General features: G+C 38.0%; 1 protein-coding gene across 2 annotated transcripts in view; it reads left to right on the top strand.

Moving 5' to 3' along the window:
- Nucleotides 1-843: 843 nt before the first annotated feature.
- Nucleotides 844-23,368, top strand: part of LOC132300817 (pentatricopeptide repeat-containing protein MRL1, chloroplastic) — a 41,112-nt gene continuing 18,587 nt past the window's right edge. Inside the window, exons 1-11 of one of the 2 annotated variants that reach the window (XM_059798060.1) lie at nt 845-1,269; nt 3,513-3,753; nt 3,853-4,275; nt 4,415-4,646; nt 4,883-4,946; nt 5,032-5,176; nt 5,292-5,407; nt 15,169-15,297; nt 15,482-15,655; nt 15,784-15,948; nt 18,295-18,435. In XM_059798060.1, the coding sequence (XP_059654043.1) occupies nt 946-1,269; nt 3,513-3,753; nt 3,853-4,275; nt 4,415-4,646; nt 4,883-4,946; nt 5,032-5,176; nt 5,292-5,407; nt 15,169-15,297; nt 15,482-15,655; nt 15,784-15,948; nt 18,295-18,435 (2,154 nt within the window). In that variant the 5' untranslated portion in view covers nt 845-945. Of the gene's footprint in view, nt 1,270-3,512; nt 4,276-4,414; nt 4,647-4,882; nt 4,947-5,031; nt 5,177-5,291; nt 5,408-15,168; nt 15,298-15,481; nt 15,656-15,783; nt 15,949-18,294; nt 18,436-23,368 lie in introns of both variants that reach the window. The other variant, XM_059798059.1, reaches the window with a different exon arrangement.

Below are 23,368 nucleotides of genomic sequence, written 5' to 3'. Positions count from 1 at the left end.
TTGATGAGTCCTTGTAAACCCAGTTCTCAAATTGAGGGTTTGAAAACTGTATGCTCTCTTGTTTCCTCCTTAAATTCGTAGTGCAGGCATCACAGGGAAAGAAACTTACTACCATCTTGCAGTTGGGTTTGATGAAGAAGATAAACAGTGTTTGTAACTCTCTCTCTCTACGTGTAATATATATAAAGTGACGAGGGTGTGTTTGGGTAATTGGGTGTAACAGTAAACTAAGGGTGTGTTTGGGTGTAATGTTCATAATAAGGGTAATATAGTCTTTTATGCTCATAAGGGCATTATGGCCATTAGGTATATATTGTGTGATCACGTGACTGCATGTGATGGTTTTAACGGCGAAATTCAACCGGCCAGTCGCCGGATGGAGCTATCTGCAACAAAAATTATAGTTCGAGGGGGTTTTTTGAAAATTTTGAAGTTCAGGGGGGTTTATTGCTTATTGGCTAATAGTTCAAGGGAGTTTTTTGCATTTAACCCTAAAAATTATAATTGGTCAAATAAATTACTAGTAAAAAGTGAATACTTAGTTCTTAATTAAGATATTTATGAAGATATGAAAAATTTACAATTTTTAGTATTATTACAAAAATTTGTCTCCCATAGAGTAAGGATGAAGAATTACACCCAAAAAAAGGTCTTTGATTCTGATATTAATCATAGGATCAGCTAAGATCAAGAACTTGGCTTCTTTGAATATACATCTTTTTTTTGATAGAGCAGGGTGTTTACTGTCATTTGCCTCATTTTAACTACCCGCACACGATAACAACAGAAAGTGGTCATCAGCGCGCGTCAGCAACATATGGATTAGCAACGCCAAACATTATTGTTTCTCCCGTCATTTCATATCTCTTCTCCTTCATCCGCTATCTTCAACACACATTCTTCACTCTCACTCTCTTGTACTCCACTTCTCTCTCTAGACTTCCCATGGATGTGAGGCTGTCTTCAAATTCCCAAGCTCTGTCATTGATTTCTTGGACTCCACTCTCTTCTACTTCACCTTATTCGCTTTCTCGTTCCAGAGTTCGTTCCCTCCGCAGAGAATTTCTCGGCTGTGGCCGCAATCTGAGGCCACCAGGTCTTCGATCCCGAAGAAAATGCAAGAAACTAGGGTTTCACATTCACTCTCCACGGTTTCTCTTCAAAGCCTCCTTCGACTTGCAGTCAATTGTTGTGGTTGTCGCGGTGGTCACCGTTTCAGCCCTCACCATCGTCTATCTGAATTATTTCAAGATAAAGAAAGTCGGAGAGGTGATTGAGAATTGTAATCGCTCTCAATATATATTGCTGTTGTTTTAGAAAATGAGATTAATTTCTATTTTTATTAGTATATGGTTTTGGTGTTTTAAATTTAACTGATGTTGGGGTGACCTTTTCGTTGTTGTTTCAAATCCTGGAATTAAGTTTTGGATTGTAAATTAGTAGGATTTTCTATTGATTGATTATGCTAGATAGCCACAAAGATTTATCGTTTAGGGAAAATTGCAACAACTTGGACTTTTGGAGGCATATTTTACACTGACATGGAGTCAAAAATATTTTTGATCCCTATAATAGACTATTTAAGAACAATACAGGATATTGCACAAATTTTTCAGCTCGTTGTTCCCTTTTTCATTTGCACCAGTCCATAATTTTATTTACAAATGTAGGTATTGGTGCAAAACTTTTTTAGTACATCAGTTAGGCATGGTTACGTAATCTTGTGCGCACAATTATGCACTGGTGTATAATGTCATGCAACGATGCCTAATTTAATTCACAAAATTATGCACTGATGTGTAATTTTATGCACAGGTACATATATACAATTTATACTGCACACGTACCACTTTAGAGCAAAATGTGTACCAAAAAACTTATGCAACCAGTGCTAAATTTTGTGAAGAAAATAATGCACCAGTGCAAATGGTGCATTTTGGTAATTTTAATCAAAGCAGAAAGTGCAAGATGGGGAGAGAAAGTATGTGAACATTTTTTTTTTTCCTAGTTGGGTACTCACACACACACGCCTCCACGGAGGCTCGAACCCTTGACCTCTCTTTGAGAAGTAAGGGCTTGGTACCGCTAGGCCACTGGCCTGTTGGTACAAAAGTATGTGAACATTATTTTTCCACCTCATTATAATTATATTTCAAAAGAACATTTTAGGGAAAAATCCTCTTTTCTAATTCCGTCTCAATGTAAATATTCCTCCAAAAGTCCATGCTACTGGAATTTTTCTTCTGATTATGTGTTGTTCAATACTCTAGTGTTGAGGACTAGTACAACAACAACAGTTAATGAAGCTTTTTCCCAACTACTTGGAGTTGGCGACATGAATCCTTTTCTTCCATTCTGCTATATCTAAGGCCATAGCCTTAGTCAAACCACATTCAACTTTTGTCTTCTGCTTCACCTAACATTACTTTCAATGTGAATCATATCAGTCTTCCTAACCAACGTACTTAAAGGTTTCTTGTGCACATGTCTAAACCATCTTAACCAGTTTTTTCTCATTTTATCTCCAATTAGTGCTACTTCAACCATGTCACGAATGGGTTCATTTCAAATTCTATTTTTCTTGTCTTATACACATCCATCTCAACATTCGCTTTTTCAAATTTTCACCACACTCACTTTATGCCTATATTGTTTCCCAACTGTCCAACATTTTATCCCATAGAGTACAGCTGCTCTAATAGCTGTTTTATAGAACTTACCTTTCAGTCTTAATAGAATATGTCGACCACAAAGTATACTAGATATACTCCTCCATTTAACCCATCCTACCTGCCTTGATTCTATGATTAACATCATATCTAATTTCTCAGTCATTATGGGATAATTGAGCCTAATTAGAGAAAATGTTCACTTTTTTGTTCTTCTTCATACTCAATATTCACTACATTCTCATTTGTTTTTCTAGATTTACTAAAATTACGCTCCATGTATATAATTTTACTTATCTGAAAACTTTCTAATGATAGAGCTTCCCTCCAAACCTCCAACTTGGCATTGACTCCTTTAGTCTCACCAATTAAAACAATATCATCAACAATGTTAGAGGGCTAGTTTTATCATAGATTTTCCTATTCTTCATCCTCTCTGTTTCCATTTTTTTTTTTTTTTTTTTTTTTTTTTGTGGTGTGTGTGTTGACTCTCTTATCTAAATGGACTGTAAAAGAAAAAATGATGCCATTCTGTTGAGTGTGGGTGGGTGTGGAGCATTAAGATGAGATTTATAAAATAAAATATTTGAAATATCCAATTTGAATTTTAGGCCTTCTCTACCTTCTAATGTAAATCGTTTCAACATAAAAGGTTTGGATTTTGAATCCATTCATGTTAAAACATTGAAAGGAAGTTCAGATCTTTCTACTGTCTCCCAACTTTAACATTGTATATGATTCTAGGTTTGATAAGATAATATAGAATATAGGGGATTTATGTTGGTACACGTCAGTGAACTTATGCTAGAACCAACTCTCTAATGCTTGTGAAATTTTTTGTAGATGTCAGGTCCATCAATTCTTGCATTGACTGAACGAATCAGAGGTCTCATGAATCGGGGTAATGTGCATCAAACTTGTGTTACTGGGGATCTTGAGTGGCAGATGTCCGTCACTGAGAGCAGAGATTTGATGAAGGCAACAGAAACTGGTCATGCTTCTGAGAATGAATTGGTTCAGCTGCAGGAGGAATCTGTTTTGATGCATGACGAAAATCTCATCACTAACACACTAGAGTCTCATGGTATTGATATCAGTGCATATAGTGCTAGTGATTCTTTGTCCTCGAGAGATTCTAAAGTTACGAGCCTATCTTTTCCCCCTTCTGTTCTTTCTGAATCAGGAACACTTCAATCAGTTAATTTTGTGACAGAAATGCCTGAATTGGAGTTTGAAGTATGTGGACAGGACCCTGAGTCACATTCTAACTTGCAGAAGCTAATGGCTAGAGAGAAATTGACTGTTGCTTCTACTCCAATGCGTACTGCACTTAAAGAAGTGAATGAACATAATAAATCAACTCTTGAACTTGGCAAAGGGAGTGAAACAATTAGATCTGTTAGCATCCTTAAAGACTCTGTCCGAGAAGAGCTTTATATGTATTATGAGGCAAATCAGTCTGCAATGAAGTCTATAGCAAATTTGAATGGATCAAACACGTTATCTTCTCACACATCTGTTCGAGTTAGCAAAGCCATTTCAGTGCTTAGGAGTTCCACAACTGAAGGAGCAAAATTATTGGCAAAGGAGTTTCTTTACACTGCAGGTTATGCCATATAAAATATTTAATGGTGTTATCTAATTATAATCTATGTTATAATTTAGCATATCCTTTTGCAGCAGGGAGTTCAGGATATTTGATTTTCTACTTACTGACTCAATATAAAGGATTCTTGTTCATTCAGAGAATTTCAAAGGAAAAACACCTCTTGGACTATATAAAGAAGGATATCCACATGAAAGAAAAGATTTGGGAAAAAGCAGGGGATTTTCCAGAGACAAAGGAAATAGAATCCTTCCTCAGAATGGACACAGAAATTTTCCCCACTCCCCTCATCCAAATGGGAAGGATGTTGATGACACACATAATCTTGCACGGAAGTTCAGTGCTTACAATCGTTTTTTAAGAAATGGGAGGTAACTCTTTCACATTTACTTTTTGACATATTATGAGCTCGTTACCTTGATATGAAACTTGATGGAAGAGATCTGTGCTTCTAGTTAAGTTTGATCTGAAGTGAATAACGTGTCAAGCAATATTTTCTAGTATGTGTAATTGGGTGCTGATATATTGTAATGCTGTGTGGTTACTTATTGTGGTTTTTTTTTTGTTGTTAAATGTTTTGATCTTATCCTTTTAAATTGGGTTCTAGATTGATTGACTGTGTTGAATTGCTTGAAGATATGGAAAGAAAGGGTTTGTTGGATATGGATAAGGTAAGGCTATCTCTTAACCTCTTACTTAATGTGAACTTTAGTTATTATGTCATTATTTGTAATCTATCAAATACTATGGTTTCAGGTTTATCACGCAGGGTTTTTCAAAGTCTGCAAAACTCAAAAGGCTGTTAAAGAAGCTTTTCGTTTCATTAAGCTTATCCAAAATCCAACCCTAAGTACATTCAATATGCTATTGTCTGTCTGTGCAATCTCTCAAGATTCAGAGGGTAGTTTATATTTTCATGCTCCATATTTGATTCCCATGGATACCTTATCAAGATATCCTTTGTTGTCTACCATCATGCTTCAAATATCTGATCTATATATAGTGTTTTTATTTAGGAGCTTTCCAAGTTCTACATCTTGTCCAGGAGGCTGGTCTAAAAGCTGATTGCAAACTTTACACTACACTTGTATCAACTTGTGCAAAATGCGGAAAAGTTGATACAATGTTTAAGGTATGGTCACTGCCTTTCTATTTTCTCATTGTTCTGAAGCTATTAATACTTTGGGTATATGACTGAGGTTTCCTTGCTAGCTGGACTTCATTTTTAACAACCTTGTGAAGCACCTGTCATGTACTCTAATTCTTCTGACCTTAAATTTTATACAGACACACTTAGGTATATATGGTGAGTTACAATTTAGAGTGTTGATTATTAGCCTAGGGAGACTGCCCTTCCTCTATTGTGAGTTCATCAAATCCATATCGGTAATAAAATTTGAGAACTCTCTCATTACCATCAAAATCCTCCAACACCCTAGTGCTTTTAGACTCTTTACAGGAAAAGTGGACTTGAAATCTCCCAGCCATCCAATATGTTCAATAAGGCTTTGTTGGGCAAATGGCTTTGGAGATTTGGGGGTGAGAGGACAAAATTATGGAGGCGTGCCATCTCCTGTAAATTCGGGGAGGGAGATGGAGGGTGGCTAACTAGGGAGGCGAGAATTCCAGTGAGTATGGGATATTGGAAACTTATTCGGAAGGGCTGGGATGAGTTCTCCTAACGTATCCGGTAGAGTTAGGAGTGGGAGGCACATCAGCTGTTGGGAGGACCGATGGAGATCCGAGACGAGAACCAAAAATGGCTCTGATGAAAAGAGAGAAACGAACATAGAACCTTGCCAGCTTTGATACAATGTTGAAAGGATATACGTGGTTCAGCCTCTAAGGCTTACATCCACGGTACACAAAGCCCAAAGGGCTGCACATCTTCTATTATAATAATCTCTCTTTTCATACAGAATACAATGGTGAAAACTCCTCTATATAGGAGAAGAAATGGTGAAAATGGAAAGAGATTGAAAATAGGAAACAACATAAATACTGAAAGTTTTTTTCTCCACTAATTCCTCCAATATTTTCAATATCAGGAAACATCAGTACTGGAGGATTTTCCTCCATTGATTCCTCCAATAACAATAACAGTAAATCTTCAACAGATATGATGGTGTGGGAGGGATCCTTGAGAGGGGATTTTGAGGTTAGATCCTTTTGTCAAAGTCTTATGGAGATCCCTGGCCCCTCTTTCCCTTGGAGAGCTGTTTGGAAGACGAAAGCGCCTTTGAAGGTGGCTTTTTTTTTGCATGGTCTGCTGCCCTTGGAAGCATTCTCACTCTCGACAACTTCAGAAACTGGTGTTGCATGTGTAAGAGGTCGGGGGAATCTATGAATCACCTTTTGCTTCACTGCCCCGTGGTGAGGGATATTTGGGCTATGTTCTTGGTTGCTTTTGGTGTGGCTTGGGTGTTTCCTGAGTCAACAGTTGGTTTTTTAGAGGCTTGGGAAGGGTGTATAGTGGAGAGCCAAGTCAGAGATGCTTGGAGGGCCACTCCCTTTGTATTGGTGGGGCTTGTGGCGTGAGAAATAGGGGATCCTTTGAGGGGGAGGAGTCTCCTATTTGGTCTCTCAAATACAATACTCTGTCTTCTTTGTTCTTTTGGTTAATGGGTGTAATTGTATATCTATAGATTGTCTTTTGGATTTTGTGGATAGCTTAAAGTTGTTGTGTCGCTGTTAGGTGGCTTCTTGTTCCTTTGGGAGCGCTCCCCTTATGAGTGCGTTTAATGAAATCTTACTTATCAAAAAAAAAAAAAAAAAAAAAAAAAAAAAAATCTCCTAGCCATCCAGGGAAAAGATCAATGAGCTTGATCCACCACAAGCTACCCCCACAAAGTTCTGTTATCCATTATCTCTTACCAGCCCATTGATTTCGATAGACCCCAAAAGACATCTAGTGGAAGCTGTCCTCATTGTTCTTCAGTCAGCGTGAATTGAGATACTCCTTGTCACATAATCAACCAGACTGCAAGAGAGCTGTCCTACACAACCAAGATTTTCCGTTTTATGCTTGGCTCCTCTTAACATCCACTCCATCCATCTATTTCCCTGAATACTACACAACACCTCCCTAGACATATTTTTCATTTTGTTCTCCTAAATACTCTCCACTTTGCACCTTCTCGGCATAGATTTTACAATAGTCTTTTAATGGGGTTTAAATAGCCATAAATTCCATGAAACAGTTCTCTACTTTATTGGAAACGTAATTCTCCCACTCTCTTTCTTGTTAGAAGACTCCCCCCGGACCTCCCCCTTCCTTTTCCATTTTCTACTTGGAGGAAGGCCGGTTTTTCACACCCTTTGTTTTCTCGATCTTGATCCCAAGCCTTATTATTTTTTACTTTTTCTTTTCTTCCCTCAAGGTGCCACCTTTTCTCAATCACACTTATCAGGTGAAATTTTTTCTTTCAACCCTTTACAGGATACCCCTAACACTTGTTAAACCCTCTATCTTCCCCTTTACCTACAGCAACCCTTCCTCTTTTACCCTTCCAATCCCGAAAATTCCCCTTCTGAACAAAGATCATCAAGGAGCATAGTGATGGAATTGCATTTCCCATAAGGGACAATCATTAAAGTCCCTGGGCACCAGAGGATACATGGCGCTGTTCTCCTCTCATTCATCATCTTTCCCTGTCATTGCCCATTTTTGCCCATCTCCTCTGCTGAACACTAGTATAGTTGGAAGCAACTATAGTGCAGGCTGGTTGCCAATCACATCTTTCCTGCTACCATCTCTAATAATATCATTTGTATTCCTTTTACGTACTTGACAGATTGTTGAGTCCATGCTGCCATTAGACACACTCCTGTGCCACCTACAATCAATCTACAGCTCCCTGGTCTTCCAAAATCTACCTGGCTCGATTCGCCCTTCTTCAAAGTCTAACTTCGCCAACACCCATACAAACAGACATCCAATTGGTCTGAAACCACTTTAGTCACTCATGCTGTTGCTCAAGCCATCTCCTTGATGTTAGCTGGCTTGTCACTTGTCAGCCTAAATGCCAGACCTGGAAATCAATAGCTCAGTCTTCTTCACTAACAGGGTGAAATAAGTCCAAGTGACATCCAGGTCAAGAGAAGGAAAAATGGAGTTGCCGGGTCACCAAAGAATGACGTGTTCATGAGGCAGAACTGGGGAAACTGTATTGGAAAAAGGGTGTTTGCATTACGTTATGCAGGTATTACATGCGCCACCCAAAATGCCAGACCTGGAAATCAATAGCTCAGTCTTCTTCACTAACATGGTGAAATAGGTCCTAGTGACATCCAGGTCCAGAGAAGGAAAAATGGAGTTGCCGGGTCACCAAAGAATGATGTGTTCATGAGGCAGAACTGGGGAAACTATATTGGAAAAAGGGTGTTTGCATTAGGTTATGTAAGTATTATATGCGCCACCCAAAATGCCTTCTTGGTCGAGGGGAATTCTCGAAGTGACTGCACTAATCTTGGTGGGTATTTGACCCACGGTGTAGCACTAGGGGCAGCCCCTAGATCATGACATACCCAAGTGCTTCGTCATGCAACTCAGCATGTTGGGGGTAGTTTCACACCTCTGCGAACTTCATCAAAGATGGAATTAGGGGAATGTCAGCGACTCAGCCCTAGAGAAAAGAACTTCATTTCATGTTATAACTAAAAGTAACTTGGTAAAATTAGCGTACTCAATTTGAGAGCCTGACTATCATTATATACAAGAAAAAAATTACAAATATTGAAAAGAGAATAAAATCAAATCAGAATAAAAATAAAATCCCTAAACATTAGCATATAATGAAGACCCAATAAATCTGCCACAATCATTGAGTCAACTTATAGATATGATTTCCAACACTCCCCCCCAAGCTGGTGCAAATATGTTGACGAAGCCCAGCTTGACTATGGAAGACTGGAGAAAAGAAGGCCAAACAGACTTTGTGAACACATTTGCAGTCTATTCTGAAGAGGGAACAAAAATAGGATTAATGATACCTGATCGAACCTTCTCTTGAATAAAGTGAATGTCTACCTCAATATGTTTCGACCTTTCATGTAAAACAGAATCGGAAGTAAGCATAATGGCTGATTTATTGTCATAAAACAGTCTTGAAGAACCTTTCTCTACAAGACCCAACTCTCCCAAAATTGATTGAAGCCAAAGGAGCTCACAAGTACCTTGAGCCATAGCTCGGTATTCAGCTTCAGTAGAGGATTTGGAGACAACAGCTTACTTCTTACTCTTCCATGATATGAGATGATTACCATAGAAAGTACAGAAGCCAGAGGTAGAACGTCTATCTGTCTTACATCCAGCATAGTCTGCATCAGTAAAGCATGAGAGTCCAGACTTATTTCCTGAGGCATAGAACAGACCAAGACCAGGGCATGACTTAAGATACCTCAAAATATGGTAGACTGCATCCATATGAGCTGAGCGAGGGGCATGCATGAATTGACTAAACACACTAACAGAAAATGTCAAATCGGGCCTTGTATTAGTCAAGTAGATAAGACGACCTATTAAACGTTGATACACGGATGGATCTGGAAGTAATTCCCCTGACTCAACAGAGAGTTTGAGATTGGAGTCCATAGGAGTAGAAGCGAGTCGACACCCAAGCATGCCAGTATCTTGAAGAAGATCCAAAACATATTTCCTTTAAGATAAATAAATTCCACGATGGGATCTAGCAACCTCAATTCTAAGAAAATATTAAAGAGGACCTAAGTCCTTCACATCAAAGGACTTTTGAAGATGAAGTTTCGCCTGAGCAATCCCTGAAGCATCATCACCTGTGATAATGATATCATCCACATATACCAATAACATAATGCAGCGACCATCATAGCGACGTTGAATAAAGCAAGTATGGTCTGAATGGCAGCGCACAAAGCCCATGGATAGAACAACATCGCTGAAATGACTAAACCAAGCTCTAGGAGATTGCTTCAGACCATAAAGAGACTTCCGCAGCTGGCAGACTTTCCTAGCATACTCCCCCTCAGCCCGAAATCCAGGGGGTGGATCCATATATATAGTCTCAAGTAAGTCTCCATTAAGAAATGCATTCTTGACATCTAACTGATGCAGAGGCTAAGAATGGGCCGCAGACAAGGAGATAAGCAATCGCACAGACGTCAACTTTGCCACAGGAGCAAAGGTAGCACCAAAAGGCAAAATCTTTGCCCGGAATCTGAGTAACGCCTTTTGCTACCAACCGAGCCTTATACCGATCAATAGAACCATCGGCTAAGTACTTCACATTAAAGACCCATTTGTAGCCAACTGTTTTCTCCCCAGCAGGTAAAGCAACAAGTTCCCATGTATTATTATGTTGTAAAGCATCCATTTCTGTTGTCATGGCAGACACCCAATTGGGATCCTGGAGGGCCTCTGACACTGATTGAGGAATAGAAACGGTCCCAATCTTGCCCAGGAAGGATTTATATGCACTTGAAAGACCGTCATAGGAGATATATTGGGAAATAGGGTGGTTAGTGCTACTAGAGAAACCATACCAATTAGGAGGGTGACGATCACGGGTAGGATAACGGGAGGTATGCTCAGGAATGGTAGGAGCCATAGGAGAATGAGAGTTACCTGAACCTGGTTCTGAAGATGATTCTGGCAGGGGAGGTTGAGTGCGATGGCGACGAGATTAGACCTGCAAAGGTGGAGGGAAACCCTGCATGGACGGAGAAGGAGATTCCGGGACAGTGTGATTTCTAAAGAGAGGAACAGGACGGGCAATAGGAGAAATCTCCTTCTCCAGACCACAAGAGAGAGAATCCTGTACCACAGAATTAGTACTATAAGAAGGAACAGTTTCATGAAATGTCACATCAAGAGAATGATACATATGTTTGGCCACAGGATCATAACAACGATAGCCCTTTGATATAGCAGAATACCCCAAGAAAATACACCTAATTGATTTATCAACAAGTTTATGACGAGAAGGACTACGGTTATAAACAAAAAAAGTACAGCCAAAAATACAAGGCAGAAGGTGAAACAATGTATAATCAAGCTGGAGAATCTGAAGTGGGGCCTTACCACCGAAAACTCGACTGGGAGTACGATTAATCAGAAAAGCAGCTGTAAGAACAGCCATGTGCCAATAGAATTTAGGCACATGCATACCACTCAAAAGACATCGGACGATAGACATAAGATGACGGTTTTTGCGTTCAGCCACGCCATTCTGCTCAGGAGTGTAGGGGCAAGTGAGTTGATGTAAAATCCCCTTTTTATTAAGTTCAGTCTGGAACTCATTTGAAACATATTCACGTCCATTATCAGAACGAATATGGCGGACAACAGTGTTATACTGGGTTTTGATCATTTGAAGAAACTGGGTAAATAAAAGAAACACATCAGATTTCTTTTTCAATAAATAAACCCAAGAACAACGAGAATAATCATCAATAAATGTCACATAATATCGATGTCCAGAGAAAGCAGTAACTGGGGAAGGGCCCAGACATCAGAATGAATAAGATCAAACATACTAGGAGCACAACTCATATGAGAAATATAGCTAGTTCTAGTATGTTTAGAAAGCTCACAAAATTCACATTAAAACTTATGGTCCTTACATGCTTTATTTAACGAAGGAAACAATAGACATAGATACTGAAAGCTTACATGTCCCAAACGTTTATGCCACGGACTAAAAGTGCGAAAAGAAACATTATAAACACTAGAAGTAGGTAGGACAGAAGCTTGAAGACTTGTTCCTGGTGGTTCCCCAAAGTAGTAAAGCCGATCACGCTTATAACCCCTGCCAAAAATCCTCTTCGAACAAAGGTCCTGCAACAAACATTGATCTGGTAAGAATATAACTGCACATTGGAGGTTTTTTGCAAGCCGGCTAACAGATAAAAGGTTAAAGGCAGATTTAGGTACATGAAGGACAGCTGAAAGAGTAGTATCAGGAGATAGACAAACATTACCCTTACTGTGAATGTAAGATGTAGAGCCATTCGTAAGATACACAGATTAGGTAACAGGTATGACATTGGAAGAAAAAGTTGATAACTCACCAGTCATGTGATCATTGGCCCCAGAATCCAGAACCCAAGTGGGCTGCTTGGCCTTAACATGAATGCAGTAGGAGTACTTGTAGCAATAGTGGCAGTGGGATCAGTTGAAGGAGCACCAACTCTAGAAGTAAGGGAGCCAAGCTGGTCCTGGATCTGCCCAATTTGAGACTGAAGCTGGCTCAGTCCAGGAAATACAGTAGATCCACCAGTAGTAACAAGAGTCTCTGCAACAGCCGCAGTACGAGAAGAACTAGTTCCAGATAAACGGTTCCTAGAAAACTTCTGCTTCAGCTCAGGATGAAGTTTGAAGCAACGAGCCTTAACATGTCCAACCCCTCCACAATGGTGACAAATAATCTAATCTCTAGAAGCACGTGATCCAAAATTGGCTGCAAAAGCCATACTATCCCCAGCAGGCTCAGACACTGGTAACAAGTGAGGGCTGAATTAAACGGTGCTTGCGTGCTTCACCATCAACAGTAGCAAAGGCTTCCAATAGGGATGGCATTGGTGATGTATTCAAGATCTGAGACTTTAGTGGTTCAAATTCTAGGTGTAATCCCATAAAAAACTGATAGGTATGCTGACGATCAAGACGTTTGACAAGAAGATAGGCTGCCTCGGAAGGAAATTCACTGAGAGGCTCATATTAAGCTAGTTCCTCCCAACAAGATCTCAAATACCGAAAGTAATCAGTTACAGACAAATTTAGGCCTTCCTGCAAGGCCTTAGCAATATCTTGGTATAATTCAAAAATACGAGCATGATTCCTAGAATGAGCATACATTTGATTCAAAGCAGTCAACAAGTCATTAACAGAGTCATAAAACATGAATATATTATAAATGCGTTCCTCCATAGAATTAAACATCCATCCTAAAATGGTGCAATTGTCTATATCCCACTGAGCATATTTAGGATCTTTAATATCTGGCATCTTTTCAGTACCCAAAATGCACCCTAATTTGCCTTTTCCACCAACATAGAGGCGGAGGGAACGAGCCCAGGATGCAAAATTACGGCCATTCAGAGTCGGTGTGTGTTGCGCCGAAAAGAGAGTTTCTTTATTATTACTTGATTTAGCCATAACATTAAATAGAACAATTCAACAGATCACCAATAATTTAAATAAAGGAGGAATAAACCTGATTTTGATCAAACCAAGAAGCCGGAGACACGGCGGTTTTGATTCGAAAATGCTGCCGAATATCCCGGCAGCCCCAAAAAATTACAAACACGTCTTCTGACCCTTAGTGCATGAAAAAGACTAAGGGAATACCCCTACAGGGGTCGAACCTAGAGGAGATTGGCTCCCCCTAGGACTGTCGCAACTGCGGCCTGAAGAAAAGAGAGTGTCTGTGAAGAAAAGGGAAAAAGAAATAAGGAACGGGCTGTGACGATATAGAGAGAGAGATCAAAAGAGGCGGTGAAAGAGAGAGAGGGGGGGGGGGGGGGGGGGGGGGGGGGGGAGGCGTAGGTTTGAGGCTCTGATACCAAAAAGTAACTTGGTAAAATTGGCATACTCAATTTGAGAGCCTGACTATCATTATATACAAGAGGAAAATTGCAAATATGGAAAAGAGAATCAAATCAAATCAGAATAAAGAGAATAAAATAAAATTAAAATAGAAATAAAATCCCTAAACATTAGCCTATAATGAAGACCCAATAAATCTGCCACAATCATTGAGTCAACTTATAGATATGATTTCCAACATAACTTATAACCCATACGTGGTATAGTTGTGATTAGACTTGTGCCACTTTGAATAATATTATCCCTGGTTAATAGAAGTGATGTAAAATGTGGTACAACACGGGTTGAATAATTACCCAGGGATAAGTTGCCTACAATGGCTTAAGTCAGGTGTCATAGTGTTGCGTGCGTAGTGCTTTGACCATGGTGAATTTGGTGTGACCCCTCATGGTGTAGTGGCATGATCTGAAAGGGAAATTGGGTCCATGGAGACATGGTCGTTAAGTTAGGGGCAAGTCTAGATGAGATGAGAAAAAGGGTTAATTTGTTATAACAAAAAGGCAAACACAGTAAACCTTAGGGCTCTGTCCACACCTCAACCGGAGTGATGAAGAAAGGACACATGGTATGCACAGCATGCCTGCTGGATATTTTAGCTGTTAACATGTGTCGGAATGTGGTGCTGCATCAGCAAAGCATTTGAAATCTTCCATGCAATTAATATCCATATGCATCTCGGTCCTTTCCATCATTTGGTCCTAGTTTTCTTCCATCCTCAAGGTTTTTTAAGGATGCCCATCTATGGGAAGTTGTGAACCACTCTAATCTCCGTTCCATCTCCACCATCTCATATCTTCCACCCTTAAGGTTTGGACCAATGGTTTTGGCTCCCTTTGAAGCGCTTGGGAATACTTCCATCATAAGTACACATTTTTCTTCTGCTTTCCTCTCAATACTTGTTGACCTAATGAGCCTTTTTTTCTTACTCTTCCCTTTCCTGCATCCAGTCTCCCCTTCTGTTTTATGCACTATCTGATGCACATTTATTCTAACAACTTTAGCAGACCCCATTGCAATTGCCTCTTTTTGAAGTGGCCATCCTGCAAACAACTGTTAGACACCAACTTCTCTCGGCCCATTGACCACAGTACCAGCAAAATGAGAATAAAATACTTATTTAAACAGAACTGGTCTTCTTGTGTTTGACAAACCTGAATGCTAATGGAAATTGATTACATTTCTGATGTATTATTAATTGCAAATTTCAACGCCTGACATCATCTATTTCCTTTATGTTGCTTGAAACATTGGGCACAAATATTATTTTGAGTGTTACATATTCATTGAATTTTTTGAGATTTTCTCCCTAGGTATTTCATGAAATGGTCAACGCTGAAGTGGATCCTAATGTTCATACATATGGGGCACTTATCGATGGCTGTGCTAAAGCTGGGCAAGTTGCCAAGGCTTTCGGTGCTTATGGCATAATGAGGTCTAAGGTATGATTGTTTTAACAGGTTTCTTGTTCTCTCTCCATGACATATTTTATCTTTCAATTCCTGTTTTGTAGTTGTCAATGGTAGTGGGCCTAGTGGCAGAAACGATTGTCCTGGCTTGTATCATTTACTTTTGAGTTGAAATCTCAAATAAATCACCACCCTGATCAGATGTTATATGCAGTAGAACGTGAAGCCAGACAGAGTTGTATTTAATGCGCTTATCACTGCATGTGGTCAATCAGGAGCTGTGGATCGCGCTTTTGATGTATTAGCAGAAATGAGTGCTGAGACACAGCCTATAGAACCTGATCATGTCACTGTTGGTGCTTTGATAAAGGCATGTGCCAATGCCGGTCAGGTGAGTTTGTCTTGTTTACCACTCAAAAAGAGTTATCTTCGTTTTAGTTAGTTTACGATCTATTTCTGGTCAATCTTTCCTTGTTGATATCCTATTTTAACTAACAATGAACAATCCACTACTTTTAGGTTGATCGGGCTCGAGAAGTATATAATATGATTCATGAATATAACATCAAGGGCACTCCAGAGGTTTACACCATTGCTGTTAATAGTTGTAGCCACATTGGTGATTGGGAGTTTGCATGCCATGTCTATAGCGACATGACAAGAAAAGGTGTTGCCCCTGATGAGGTATCTATTGTTGACTGGAAATTTTGCTTTTTATTTTTTATTTGGGTAATAACCCTAGATTATTGGCAACACCTGTGAATGTACCAATTTTTTAGAACTTCTATTGACAAAAAATGATTTGAGATTTTAATGTGTTTTAAATTGTTGTGGTTATGACTTTCAAATTGTGTAGGTTTTGAAGAAGGGAGTTCTTCATGTTATCAGCTGTTTTAGGTGGTTTTATTGACATATTAAAGTGATTAGATGGTTAAAAAATACTCTATTTTTGGATGAAAATAATATTTTTCATCATGCTACATACTTTATATATATATATATATATATATATATTTTATTTTGATAATTATTATGCTACATACGTATTATGATTGTAATCTGTTAACCTTAGGTGAAAAGGCAAAAAGCTCCTTGAACTGTCAATATATATATATATATATATTTTCAGATAACTCTTTTGAACTATTTTTGAAAATAACTCCTTGAATTTATCTAATTTTTTTCAATTACTCCCCTTGTCAATTTGATGTTAAAGAATGAATGGAATTACTATTCACATGCTTGGCACCTGATACATATTTTGTCATGACTTATTTACCCTTTAAATAATAATAATTTCTTGACCTGAAAGAATGTCGATCCAAAACCCCTGTTATAAGACATAACTCACAAATATCTCTTTACAGCTTCTCTCTCTAATCTCTTCTCACTTTCTCATTGTATCTACGATGGATCCTCTTCTATCCTATTAATCTGCCCTTCCCCACCACCCAGATCATAGATTTTCCACCAACGTCAGAAATAATTTTATCACAACCTCCATGACCATACCATAATTAAGGGTTGCCGGCGTCACTGGGATTGTTGATTAAGTTGAAGATCCCTACCATTTGCTCTCAATTAGCATGCTGAATATGTAACATGGTGTTGGTTGATTTAGATTGAGTTAAAGTATGAGTTTGACTTAAATTGTAACTGGAATATCATGATTCTGAGAAATGGTGGTGGACACATTTCCTTTTAGAAGTAGGTTGCATTAGGTTGCCATGGGTTTGATCTGGCATGCGCACACACACACACACACTGAGATTGATTGCATTAACTATTTTATCAATATTCATAGTTCTAGAGAGAGAAAATAGAGAGGGACATAATATTATTTTGTTCGTTCATTTCATTTCACTGTATACCTGTCTCGTGGCTTCGATTATTGCAAATTGTATGGGCAGTGCCATCCAATATCCTAATGAAAGAATCATGTGTGTCCATGAGATGAACTTTCTGGTGGAAAATTACGTGGGTGAGTACGCTAGGCAGCGGTTTAACCTGAACTGCTGCCTGTTCTCAATTTGATCCTCAAACATAAAGGATAGATCGAGTCCTTGGATGACCTATCCCATGATGTTAATCTGATAAATTTTCGTTGAGCTAAGCTAACGTGATTTGTTGTTCTTTGACATTGAAGGCGACGAGATGTGATTATAAATGATTTGTTAACTGTTATATTGGAGGATTAGATCTGGTTTTCTACTGGGCATTCGTGCTCATTCACCCTAACATGTTGCATATATGCCTTGGATTTATGATGTGAGTTCATTTTGGATGTGTGGTGTCGCTAGAGACTCTGCTGGGAGGAAGAGGATGGGGTTGCTAGTAGTGAGTGAATCTGGGAAATTCCTCTTCCCTCCTCTCACCCAGTCACCCTTTTCGATGAGGATGAGAGATTTCTGAGAGTGAATCTGCCTGATACCCATGGGCCATAGTGCTTGATTTGTGAAATGGCAGGCATGGGATATTGGTCTATGGTGAGGTAACTGATGTATGACTGATTATCATTGATGATGTAATCTAAAAGTGAGGAAACTAATGTAATGATTGATTATTGATTGTATCTTGATGTGTTGTGGATGGTTTCTCTATTCTTGTCATAGAATGGCTCACAAGGAATTTTGGATTCTCCAAATTTGTGTAGTCTGGGACATCTAATCCTGACCTCTGAATCAGTATCGCACCTTGGTTTGGCAGGAGCTGGTCTGGGGTGTGACAAATTTATCATTTAAAAAGAAAGAAAAAATCCATTGGTCCATTATACACATTGCTGTAAATTCTTTCTTTATGTCATGTTATATGAGTACATTCTTTCTATATGTAGCCAGTGTAGCCGTTTAGTTACTTATTACTTCAGTAAAATGTCAATAGCACAGTTGTTTTTATTATTATTACTATGATTATAAAGATGACGAAGACAATGCTGATGTGCAGGTCTTTGCATTATATTGTACCTCTTACACCCAATTTATTTTTTCTAACATAGAGATTGCTTACTCAAATTCCTTATCTTTCTTGCAGATGTTTTTTAGTGCATTGATGGATGTAGCGGGGCATGCTAGAAAGCTGGATAGTGCCTTCGAAGTTCTACAAAAAGCAAGAAATCATGGAGTACATATTGGGATCGTATCATATAGCTCATTGATGGGGGCTTGTAGCAATGTATGTCTTATCTATCTAACTCTGCATCTGTATCTGTTTCATTTTTCTTGCTAAGGTGTTGGTAAAACAAATTCCAAATATCATGTTACCCTGGATTCCCATTAACCCCTTAAACATATTTTGTCCTTATATTATTGATGATCAAATTTTCCTGTTTTGTTTTGCACCAAGTTCTTGAGTACTCAATACCTTGCAGTTAGCATCTGAATCACTTTTGTTCATTTCCCTTTCTTTTTTGCTGGTACATTCTATGTTAAGAAGTTCAAAATGAAATTTAGAGAAGAGGGGAAGGGTGGTGGTTGATGTAATTGGAAATGCCAATAAAGTGACAATAAGTTCTTTTAACTTCTGCATATTAGAATGGCAGGGCTGAATGCCAAATATATTTGATCTTTATTCTTCTATGTCCCAGGTTAAAAATTATCTGCATAACACAGTGAATTTGATTAGTGTAGTCACTTATGTTGAAGTTCCTGCGCAAAGAATCATTTTGCACTCTTGGATGTGTTTGTCCATTATCGAGGGTGTCTGTATATTCTGTACCATTATTGTGTTGTGTCTAGAATCAGAACTTCAAAATATAAAGTGCCCATTCAACATAGAGGGTTGTTTTCAACATATTATTAGGAAAATAACATTAGGTCTTCTTTCCTTTTCTGTGTCTCAAATCTCAATTTGTATATATGGGCTGTTTTATCGTGTTCATGGCTTTCTTCTCTTTTCTAGTATTTTCTTTTCTTTATTATTGTATTGCCAGTTTAAGGAAATTTGTTATTTAATATGAAAACAAGATCTTTTAAGGAAACTAAAACAAACAATGCAAGAAATAAGCTAATTGAAAGGACTGTACGTTAGGGCTAGTATAGGAGATCTAACAAAGCCACTTAATGGTGCAAAATGAGTTGGATTTGGTCTTCCTGAGCCCTTGAGTCCGTTCTTGTCTTTTTGTACAATGTAGGCATTAGGTTGTGACCTCCGTGTGGCCTAATTAAAGTTTGTCTCCTTGAAAAAATAGTTGTTCGTTCTATTCAATACATTTTGCTAATTCAAACTCCTAAACCTTTTATTACTGAAACCTATTTGGTCTTGTAATTTAAAAGTAGGACAACTGTATGTATAAACATGCTCATTATCTATATACCTCATGTTCATGTCATACTGGGCTTCAGGCTGAGAATCCAATCCCTGCCATCAGTTTGCCCAAAATGTTTTAGCCAATCTTGCAATTCTAATCTCATTTGGGACAATTTTTTGGTCTTATATATTTTCACATGACCTCCCAAGTAGTCTCTCTTTAGTTAGTCTTGTATCTTTTATGCTCCTCCAAAAACCATTTTTGGTCTTTAGTCACACTGATCTTGATAAAGGCTGAGTAAATTCTGTCTAGGTTTGTGCCACGAACCTTAATTCCTCCACTTGCTTGTGAACACTCTTTTCTTCTTTCTATGATAAAATCTTCTAAATACAAGAAGTTAGGGTTTGCTTACTCTGACAAGAAAGAAATAAGGGAAAAATGAAGTCCTATGCCTAATCTTGTTGTTGCACCCCAGTGTGTTGAAAAACAATTCAGGGGAGTGGCGTAGGCAACGGAAAAAGAACATTAAGTTTGAATTAGGGCCTTCGTAGAATAATTTGGATTCACCATGTAACATAGAGTTAAGATCACATAAAACAAGCTTTTGAAAACCACTGTGCAAAAAAAAACTAGATGTATTCAATAAGTGTTATAGAAAGGTCTTTTGTTTTGGTAATTTCATAATTAGTCACTTAAATAAATTATAGATTTGGAGTACTCATAGGGAACTGCATTTCTATATATCCTTCTCCCATATCTTATTAAATTTGATTTTTAAAGGTATGTTTGGAGCACCAAAATTAGGAAAACAAGTAAAAGGAAAAGATTTTAAATAATGCTTAATGTCTCTTAAGAGCACTCTGATGTAGTAATTTCTTTGATGCATGGACCAAGACCCTTCAGGACAATGAAGACTGTGTATTTAAGGAAATGAAGGAGTTCAAAAGGAGAGAAATCAAGAAAGGAGTACCTAGTGGTACTTATTATCTGCTTATATTGTGTAAGGACGTAATTTTTGTTAGGTTAATATATATATATATATATATATATATATATATATATTTTTGATAAGTAATGTATCATTAGTGTTAACCACCCATCTACTCTAAAAGCTTAAGCTATTAAAGAGGGTGTGACTTTAATATTTAAAACATCTAACACGCCCCCCTCACATGTGGCCTTCTTTTGGTCCACATGAATTAATAGGGTGATGGTGAGATTTGAACTCAGGACCTTGTCTGATACCATATTAACCACCATCTATTCTAAAAATTTAAGATATTGGGGAGGGTTTAAATTTAATATTTAAATCCCCTGACAATTAGAAAGCGTTCAGACAGGGAAAGCATCCCACAAAAGCTACACAAAGGCCAAATAGGGCCCCTAAACTCTCAATATGTCCAAAAAATCAATTCTCTCCCCTATAGATTTACAATTTCTCCCAATTACCCAACCAAAAAGAGAACTAATAATAGAGAATTTAATCTTCCCAATAGAAGACTCGTCACCGTCGAAGGATCTCCTAATCCGTTCTCTCCACAAACACCACTAACCATACAAGGGTGCCAACCTCCAACAATCACGGGTTTGGGAGCGTTCTGTACACTGTACAGCCTCTATTATGATCTACCGACTTGTCATCCCTCTTGCACATGCAACACCAATTCACTATAACATGTCTCCTCCTCCTCAGGTTATCCAGGTTAAGATCCTTCCCAGACCCTCTGTCCAAGCCAAAATGCCCACCTTCAGAGAGGCCGGTGTGTTCCATACGGCTTCATGGGAAACAGGCCCCATAGTTTTGTTAAGTTATTTTCAAAAGCTAATTTAATAGTTCGGGTTAGAATTTACCTCGGAATCATGGTTTTTAAGACAAATTTGAAGAAAAAGAAAGTGTAAAAAAGGTAAATTCACCTATTGAATTATGAACTCACAAAATAGAGTTTCATTTTATGCTTTCATATCATATAACTTGCTTAGGATGCATAATATACATTATAGAACCAGCAAGGACTTGGTTCGATTGAGCTATTCTGAAGGAGAATCCATTGAACCTGTAAGATCCTGTTTCCTTTTCTGAATACAACTTTAAAATCCTAATTGTTTTTAGCCAGAAAAAATTTATAAATACGCAGAGTGCATAAACATAGAGAGAGAGGTAGATGGCAATACATCCTAAGAGCAAATTCTTTCTTTGATCATCAATATCATCATCTAGCATATAGCATTTGATGATAAGTAGTATTCATAGTGTTGATTACAAACTTTGGAGCACTGAAATTCATCAACACTGAATCACACAAAGAACCCAAGGTTTAGATTGCTAGCTGAGATCAAATCACAAGGAGAAGAGCCAAATTTGAGGGAGAACATCCAGCAGAAATCTGGATCTAATGGAACGAGGGGAATCTATGGGATTTAGAATATGTTACCTAGGATTTTAAACCTTTTCTCATATAGTGGATTGTTCTGTCTAACCTAAGGTTCATTGGTTTAACATTTTCTAGAGTTTTTCACGTATTTTGGATGTCTTTATGATTGATTTATAATTAATTCTGTGTTTTGTATTCATTATTTTTATTATATCGGTTTAAGAAATAATTGATAAAATTCAAAATGTAGTTATTGGCGGTTGAGATTTAACGAAACCTATTCATCTACTCTCTAGATCTAGTTCACTAGTTGGGACATAGCATATCATCAGAGCTTTTGGTTTGTGTGTACAAGAATTCTCTCTCCTTCAATAATAGAAAGTTTTCTCATACAAGGAATACTCCCCTTTTACTTCCTTCACCTTCTATAGTTATACATCCTATTCTTTACCCTAATTTTTCTTTCTTGGTGACCACATTCCGGGATCTTGGGCCTCCTTTCTCCTTGGTTGGCCCAAGCTGCCTTTTATGGCCGAGTGTAGTCTTTGGTTGCCCCGTTCGGGTTGACCCGCGCGTGGTTCGGATCTCTTGCTGTGACGCGTGTCGCTTCTTGAGTGGTACAGTTGTCAATTTCTTGTAGGAGCCCATTTCTGCTTCTTCAGGGTTGTCTTTTTAGCCTTAACCATATTAAACAAGTTCTCACTCTCACCCTATGCTGAAAATGTGCAAAATTGATTGAAAAGTGAAGGTTCATGAATGGCATACATATTAGTTATTTTTAATGTTAACTTAATTTTTAATCATGTGTAGAAGCTTAACCATGATACAGTAGATCTGTCTCTTTTAGGTAAAGTTAAAAGAATCAAATGAATACTAAATACTTCATAGTTCTTTTTTAGTGTTATCCTTGGCAAGGATTGAACTGAAGTCCTACGATGTTAGATCCTACCCTTTAGATTACAGGGAAAGATTTAAGCATGTAGTACTTCGTAGCACTTATTAGTGTTAATTTGGGTATCATTTATTCTATTTACCTTTGGTAAATAGAAAGAAATGTTAAAAGTAGAAAACAAGCATGATATACTTAAGAATGCATAGTTTTTATCTTTACCTTTGACAGGAATAGGGGCCAAGTGATATTAGTCTGGATCCTACACTTCTGGTAATTGAAGAAAGTGGAAATTTAACAGGAAACCTGGTGGTGCTTACTTTATTTTTACCTTTGGCAAGAATAGACTAAGTTGTGTTAGACTTGATCCTATACTTTAGGTAATTGGGAAAGGGAAAAACTGACATGGGACACCTAATACTGTTCCTTTTTTTACCTTAGAAAGAACATGATCTAAGCCATACTAGATCCTATTCTTTATAAAATTGAAGTAAAAACTGAACATGGAATGCTTTGTGGTGTTTTCTCTTTTCTTATTGTTGGAAAGAATAGGATCCAAGTTAGACTAGATCTATTCTTTAGCTAACTGGGGATATA

The sequence above is a fragment of the Cornus florida genome, unplaced genomic scaffold (assembly GCF_030987335.1).
Source record: "Cornus florida cultivar Cherokee Brave unplaced genomic scaffold, ASM3098733v1 CherokeeBrave_3.0.0_Hap2_Chr03, whole genome shotgun sequence".
NCBI lineage: Eukaryota > Viridiplantae > Streptophyta > Magnoliopsida > Cornales > Cornaceae > Cornus > Cornus florida.
Note: the sequence above shows the minus strand (reverse complement) of the source record. Positions and strands in the feature narration are given on the sequence as shown.